Source organism: Vicugna pacos, chromosome 13 (assembly GCF_048564905.1).
Source record: "Vicugna pacos chromosome 13, VicPac4, whole genome shotgun sequence".
Taxonomy (NCBI): Eukaryota; Metazoa; Chordata; class Mammalia; order Artiodactyla; family Camelidae; genus Vicugna; species Vicugna pacos.
This window is the reverse complement of record NC_132999.1, coordinates 56,692,083-56,699,630: the sequence shown is the minus strand read 5'-3', so window position 1 is coordinate 56,699,630 and position 7,548 is coordinate 56,692,083. Positions and strand designations below refer to the sequence as shown.

At 59.3% G+C, this 7,548-nt stretch overlaps 1 protein-coding gene across 1 annotated transcript in view; it reads left to right on the top strand.

Moving 5' to 3' along the window:
- Positions 1-3,587: 3,587 nt before the first annotated feature.
- LOC102539027 (chloride channel protein ClC-Ka) overlaps positions 3,588-7,548 on the top strand; it is an 11,463-nt gene continuing 7,502 nt past the window's right edge. Inside the window, exons 1-7 of the mRNA XM_072975880.1 lie at positions 3,588-3,687; positions 4,386-4,514; positions 5,296-5,424; positions 6,022-6,161; positions 6,526-6,603; positions 6,705-6,783; positions 7,320-7,445. Coding sequence (XP_072831981.1) covers positions 3,588-3,687; positions 4,386-4,514; positions 5,296-5,424; positions 6,022-6,161; positions 6,526-6,603; positions 6,705-6,783; positions 7,320-7,445 — 781 coding nt within the window. The remainder of the gene's footprint in view (positions 3,688-4,385; positions 4,515-5,295; positions 5,425-6,021; positions 6,162-6,525; positions 6,604-6,704; positions 6,784-7,319; positions 7,446-7,548) is intronic.

Below are 7,548 nucleotides of genomic sequence, written 5' to 3'. Positions count from 1 at the left end.
CGGAGCTGGGATTGGAACCCAGATGGGTCTCATCTAAACCCTCCAGGGGGCCAGGATGACCTGAACATTCGTGGAAGGAGACAGGTTGGCCCAGAACACCCTGAGGAGCCCCTCTCTGCCCACCCACGGCTCAGCAGAGCCAGGACTGACATCCTGCAGGACCAGGAGGTGAAGCAGGGCAAGGCCATTCTGAGAGGCTCGCGGGCCCCCTGCTGCCCAGGTTGCAGTGTGGGGCCTCTGCTCTCCACTCCAGACCCTGCCCTTCCTACCCAGATCAGCTCTGGTTCCTCCTCCCCCATGGAGGCTTCTCTGATGGCTGCAGCCCACACAAGGGGTCCTGCCCAGATGCCTGCTGTACTGACTGTCTTTGCCCCCCACCCCCAGAGTGTGATGTGGTCTTCCTGTGTCCTCTGCTGTGTCCTCTCTCCCCTGTCAGAGTGGCAGCTCCCCTGGGGCAGGGGTTCGCCTGTCTCCCCATTAGATTGGGGTCTTCTGAAGGTGGGGACTGTTTCCCTTTCCTCTGGCTCCCACAGAACTTCATACTTGGGGGGCTCCATTTGCAGAGGTGATCACTGGTCCTGGTGGTCCATAAACTGGGGCCAGGGTGGTGGCTGGAGCAAGAGGGGCTGTCTCTCCAGTGGATATTCCTGCCTGGCTTGTGTCATACATCCTGACCGAGGGGGTTCTAGTAGGACTGCCGGGAAGTTACCAGCACTGAGAAGAGACGGAAAGAAGGTGGGGGTGGGGGGTGGGGGGCCCAGAAGCCTGCCACCCGCCAGGGAAACAGGAGCCAGTGGCTAAATGCAGACACACTGTCATGGTGCTGAGAGCCTGAGTCACTGCTCCTGGACGTCAGATCTCATTACCCACCCCCGCCCACCATCCCTGCCCCCCTTCTCTCCATCCCTGAGGCGAAACCCACACATGTACTGCATCCACTGGCTTCAGTGGCCAAGAGGGACCCTGAAAGGTCATCAAGGCCATTCCCCTGTCTCTGTGCATGTCTCTCCCTTCAGATCCCTGGGCAGAAGGTGCTTCAGAGATGACCCAATGCCTTGAACCTCAGACCTAGGGGCATCCCAGTCACTTGAAGGAACTTTTAACAAACACAGACTTTTCCCATGTACCCCAAGATTCTGATTTGGGGTCTTGGGAAAGGACCAGGAATCTGCTCCCATCAGCCCCTCTTCTCAGCCAGCCCACAGGCTGGTGCTAGGAACCACTCATCACTCAGCAGGTATCACTGCTCTCACCCTCCACTGCTTGATGCAGAAGAGGGAGAAGTTGGGGGCTGGCAGGTGGGGGAAACGGCTTTGGTAGGGACTTGCCACCAGCACCGGGTCCCTATGCTGCCCTCTTCCCAATTTCCGGGTGCTCCCTGTGCTGGGGGGTGAGGGTGTGGACATGCGGTGCTGAGCGGCTGGCCAGTGCCGGCTGTGAATTGTAGCCAGCTGCCTGAGACCAGAGATTGGGGTTTGGGATGTCAACAGGATGGTCGGTTATCCTGTTACTGTACACAGGTTGGTGTAGCCAAGGCAACAGTGGGCCCAGGTCCATGCGCAGCAGCAAGCCCCCACCCCACCTCTCACAACACACACATGCTCCTATTTTGTTTGGGTTTTATTTATATCTTTTTTTTTTTTCCACATGCTCCTAGTTTGGATTGACATGGCCTGACATCTAGAGGCAGAGGATGGCTCAGGGTCTCGGGATTTTAACAAGTCATTGAAGGGCCACAGTGATTTTCAGAAGTGGGGCTTTGTCTGGAAGTCAAGGGAGGGGGTTGTCCTAGATCTCTTACCGAAATCTTCTAAAAGTGACATCAGATACAAATCCTCTGCTTGTGCCCAAACCTTGGTCCTGAATGATTAAGCCACAGGAGCTGGAGGAGCTCCGGGCAGAGGAAGAGCCACAGAGTCTAGGTCTAGGTTCAGCCTTTGCTGTGTGACCTTAGCTGAGCGACTGCACCTCTCTGATCCTCCATGTATCATCTGCAAAATGACACTGCTGTCCCCGATCCACAAGGGTTCAGGGAGGATGAACTGGATACCAGGTGTTATGTGCACATTCCTACCCTCTGTTGAGGTGGGACAAGTTTGTGGCATTTACCCAGAAGCCCCAAGCAATGCCACTGCCTCTTGGGTGCTGTGATTTGAGAGGCAGTTTTCTGAGATTGGAAGGTCTGGACATGAGGATCTAGTCCAAGTTCCTCTGCAGCCCCAGCAATTCCCTGCCCCTACTCAAGCTTGTCTGCCTCCACTCCGCCTCTGAGCAAGGCAGGTCATTGAGGCAGGACTTGGAGTGGGGTGCAGGCTTTGGAACCAGGCAAGCCTGGGTGGAAATTTCAGCTTTGTCCCTCGGCCTCTGTGACCTTGGGCAAGCAGTTTCACCTCTCTGAGACTCTGTTTCTTTAAAATGGGCTAATACTGCCTGCCTCGTTGGGTTCCCATGAGCACGCACCGATTTGGAGGATGGTTGAGCACAGTGCCTGGCATGTAACAAGGGTGTGGTTATGGCAGTGCTCCTCGCCTATGAGTCCTTCCTCCCATTCCATTGGTTTCTCCCTCTCACTTCTCTGCTTTTTTAAACCTCTCCCATGCCCAGCTCTGAGAAGCTGGGGCCCTGACCTTCAGCCTCTGCAGGTGACCCCTCACCATCCTGCTGTGTCATGAGCTTCCCCCTCCCAGGGCCTGTGTACGCCGGCCTGCAGCTCAGTTGGGTACCACCTGCCTCTGTGTGGCTCTGGTGGGTCGGGGGAGCCCCTGCCCCCGATCCCTCTTGGCTGCTCTGACCTGCAACACTCAGCTGGCTGGGGCAGTTCCAGTTGGTTTGTCAAGGACATTCTTAATGGCCAGGGTGAACCCTGGCGGGGCGCAGAGGAGGGGGGGCCAGGATGTTGATTGGTGGAGCACACACCTGTCCAGGTGCACCTGAGCTGCTAGCAAAGGCATCTCTGTCAGAGGAGGGCTGGCTGAGGCCACAGCAGAGCGGACTGACGGAGGTGAGGGGCCGCCGGGTGCAGAGCTTGGGCAGGGACTTGGATGGAACCTGCCTGGGCCAGGGCAGGGCAGGCAGGACAGGAGCAGGAGGCTAGGGGGCAGGGAGCCAGCATCTCCTTTGCCTCACAGGCTCTCCTCCTGACGCTGGGGTTTTCCTGACTCTGTGGCCTGATCTGAGGGAGAGGGGGGTCCGGGATGGGCATGGGGAGTCAGAGCAGTCCATAGGGACCCCACAGGGAGACAGTGACGCCCCTGGGCAGAGACTGCTCTGAGCAGTGGAAACAGCCAAGCTTCCTGGGAGGGTAGGAACAGTGGTCACAGGAGGGGGAAGGGGGCTCTGAGCCTGGGGTCCTTCCTTGATCAGTCTGCTGCTGAACATGGAGGGCACACTAGGAACCCCCCACTCTGACCCCGAATATTAGCACTCTCGGTGATACCCCCTCAGGGATGAGGACACACCAGACCTCTGATCCCTCCTGAAAATGCCACCTTTCCTTTCTATCCAGGAAGTAGATTTTGGAAGGGCCCAGTGGGTGTTGGAGCAGCTCACCAAGGATCCACCTGCCTGTCCACTCCCTTAGGGACCTGATGGAGGAGCTGGTAGGGCTTCGTGAGGGCTCTTCAGGGAAGCCTGTGACTCTGCAGGAGTTATGGGGCCCGTGTCCCCGCATCCGCCAAGGCATCCGAGGTGAGACTTAGGGTCCCTTCCTCTCCCTGTCGAAGACCCCTTGGGCCGTTGCCCTACCCAGGCCTCCCTCCCCACCCACCTTGGAGCCCAAGAGCTGCCCTCCCCCTTCCACTTGCCCAGAGTCTCCTGGGTGGCAGAGAGGGAGGGGACCTGTCTGCCTGTCTATGGCTCAGACGGGATAGTGTCTGCCCTCTGCCTTTTGGGAAGGCAGCCCCTAGGCCTGATTACGGTGCCAGGGAACTTGCTAGGGGCCCAGCAGGTGCTCTCTGGCCTGACACCAGGGCTCCCCTCCCAGGTCCTGGACGGCAGAGCAGTCTCTGTATACGCTCCCGTTCTCTAAGCTACAGACCCCGCAGGGGTACTGGAGAAAGTGTAGCTCCCAGCACACCCTCCACACCCTGCCCCCTTGGCCATTCTTCCATAGGAACCGCAGTAAGAGGCAGAGCTGGGGACGGAGGGAGGCTCAAAGGCTCCCTCCTGGCGGGGCCAATAGGCCTGCTATCTGCTGTGTTGCCTTCACTTGCCGCAAATCCTGCTGCCCTCACGTGGGGCACAGCCCCACCCCTGCTTCCCTGGACTCGAATGCCTGCCCTAGACCCATACAGCCCCCACCCTCTCTGCCCGGAGCCTAAGCAGGCCTCCGGGGAAGGCGCTGCCCCCGCCCGGCTCAGGGCTGTGACTCAGTGCCCCTGCTGCAGATGGCCTGGAGTGGCTGAAGGAGAAGTTGTTCCGCGTGGGTGAGGACTGGTACTTCCTGACGACCCTCGGGGTGCTCATGGCCCTGATCAGCTATGCCATGAGTTTTGCCATCGGGCGCGTGGTCCGAGGTAATCCATCCCGGGCATGCACGCCTGCTCTGGACCCGGGCTTCCAAGCACGCTCTCAGGATGCCAGATGGGCCGTCGGGTGCAGCGGGGGTTGGGGGGAGGAGGTCTGGATCTGCTCCTGGCTTTGCTCTTAACTTACTGTGTGACCCTGGGCAGGCTCCTGCCCGTCTGTGGGCCTCAGTCTCCTCAACTGCACAATGAGTGAGAGGGAGCAAATGTTCCCAAGGGCTCTTTATCCTCTGAGCTCGGTGCCCACTGCTTCCTGCCGCCCAGGCTCTTTCTCCTCCCTCCTTGCTCTCAGCTCAGTACCTCTGGGGGAGGGCACTATGTCCCCCAGGCATAGAACATCCTTTCCCCCTGCTTCAGCAGGCTCTCTCCACCCTGAGGCCTCCCTGGAAGAGGGGATGTGGGGCAGGAAGGGTCTAACATACCTTCTCTGGGAGACTCACTCAGGAAGTCATCGTGAGGACCCGCTGTGCACCAGACATCCTTTGAGGTGCTTTCTCACAATGACCCTGTTAGGGAAGTACTGTCACTAGCCCATTTGACAGACAGGGAAACAGAGGCTCAGAGAGGTTGAGTCGCTTGTGCAAGGTCACTCAGCTAGGGAGCGGCAACACCAGGCTATGGGTGGATCCATTCCCAAGCCTCCTCTTGGGAATATGCCACTCTCTGGCTGCGCTGAGCCACCCCTCTCTGAACCTCCATTTCCTGGCGAGCAAGTGGGCTCCTGAGGGCTACAGAGCCCATGGACCGCTCCCTGACTCCCGGCTGTCCCCAGCACACAAGTGGCTGTACCGGGAGATTGGGGACAGCCACCTACTCCGGTATCTCTCCTGGACGGTGTACCCCGTGGCCCTGGTCTCCTTCTCGTCGGGTTTCTCCCAGAGCATCACGCCCTTCTCAGGAGGTAAGCCCCATTATCACGCCGTTTGCCGGTGTGCCTTGCCTTGCGGTGCCCACTGGCCAAACCCTTTCCCTACCCTGTGGGGCTCCTGATGTGGAGAAGCAGGAAGCAGTAACCCTGTTTCACAGCCAAAGAAGCCAGGCTCAGAGGAGTCGTGTCACTTGCCTGAGGTCACACAGTGAGAAGGCCAGACATTGACTCTTGGGTCCCTGGGGGCTCGGCTGCCTCTCTGAGTGCTCCTCTGGGCTGGTGCCTTGGTTCCCTAGGGAGGAGCTCACGAAGGGCAACTTCCAGCTCTGCCTCCAGCCCCAGGCCAGCAGAAGGGAGCTGAGGGGCCTGAGATTCATCCAGGTGGCCCAAGATTCTCTCCTGGGTTCCCTCACCCTGTCATAGCTGTCTGCCAGGTGCAGCTGGAAGAACATGGACAGTTCACATCCCCTCTCTGACCCTCATTTGCGAAATGAGTTTGCAGATCGTAATTCACAGGATTTAGGAGACCTGACAAGATCATGATGTGAAACACCGTGCAGGGTAAAGTGTTAAGGGCTAATCTAGAGATTGTCCCTCCTCTTGTCCCCTGCCCGTCCACCCCCTGCCAAGGATCTGGAATTCCGGAGCTGAAGACAATCTTGTCGGGTGTGGTCTTGGAGGACTACCTGGATATCAAGAACTTTGGGGCCAAGGTGGTGGGTCTCACGTGCACCCTGGCCACTGGCAGCACCCTCTTCCTGGGCAAAGTGGTATGTGTGGGCATCAGAGTACCCCACCCCACCCCGCCCTCCTGCCCCCTCTGCTGTTTCCCCATCACCCCACTGAAGCTGGGTCAGTGCAGACTCAGGCCAGTGCCTGCACTGGGGAGCTCAGTACTGGGGAGGAGGCAGGCCAGGTCCTCAGAGTGTGACAAGAGCCAGGGGAATGGAGGATAAGGGTACAGGTGCGGGTACAGTTATGGGTTCAGGTACAGGTGAGGAAGCCACTGCTGTCTCTGGACGACGTCCCTCTGCCCCCAACCGTGGGTCCCAGGGGAAGGAGGGGGAGGAGCAAGAGCCCCTGCAGCCCCCACGAGGTGAGCCCTGTGCCCTGTGCCCATTCCTCCTCTGGCAGGGCCCGTTCGTGCACCTGTCTGTGATGATCGCTGCCTACCTGGGCCGCCTGCGCACCAAGGCCAAAGGGGAGTCGGAGGTAAGGGGCTCAGGCCCCTCCCCGCACCACTGGGGGAATGGGAGGGAAGGGAGGGGAGGGCGAGGGCTGACTCTGAGCCTGGGACTCTGGGATCCCCCCAGAACAAGAACAAGCAGAATGAAATGCTGGTGGCTGCAGCGACGGTGGGCGTGGCCACGGTGTTCGCAGCGCCCTTCAGCGGTGAGAGCCTCCCCCATGACCCCCCACCCCCACTCCCACACATCCCTCCGGTCCCCTGGTCCCCTGGCGCGGTCAGGCTGACCAGCTGGGTCCTCTGTACAGCACAGGTACCCGGAGGGAGGTTGTGGGCTAATCCAGTCTCGGTTCTTAACTTCAGTCTTACTGGGAGGGCACAGCCAGCCCAGGGTGGGGATGGGGTTGAAGGTCGAGAAGCTTCGCTGTTACATCAGACAGACTTGGGTTAGAAACCCAGCTCCCCTGTGTGACCCTGGGTTGGTGACTTCAGCTCTCAGCCTCATTTTCTCATCTGTGAAATGGAGATTGTAATCGTCCCCATCCCACAGGCTGTGGTCAGGGTTGAGATGGCCGAGAGAAGCAGGTACAGGTGTGTTCACTGGGCTGGGGGCTCCCGCCCTGCCCTCCCCTCACTTCAGCTCAGGACCAAAGAGATGGGGCTGTGGGAGAGCAGGACGGGAGAGGCCAGGGGCTGGGATGGGGGTTGGGGGATGTCTGTCTAAGCTCAGCGTCGCCCCCAGGCATCCTGTTCAGCATCGAGGTCATGTCTTCCCACTTCTCCGTCTGGGATTACTGGAGGGGCTTCTTCGCTGCCACCTGCGGGGCCTTCATGTTCCGCCTCCTGGCCGTCTTCAACAGCGAGCAGGGTGACTCCCCACTGGACCTCCTGACCCCCACCCTGCCTCCCCTCTTTCTTCCCTTTTCCTTCCTCTTCCTCCTCCCATGTCTTCTCTTGTCTCCCCTCTTCTT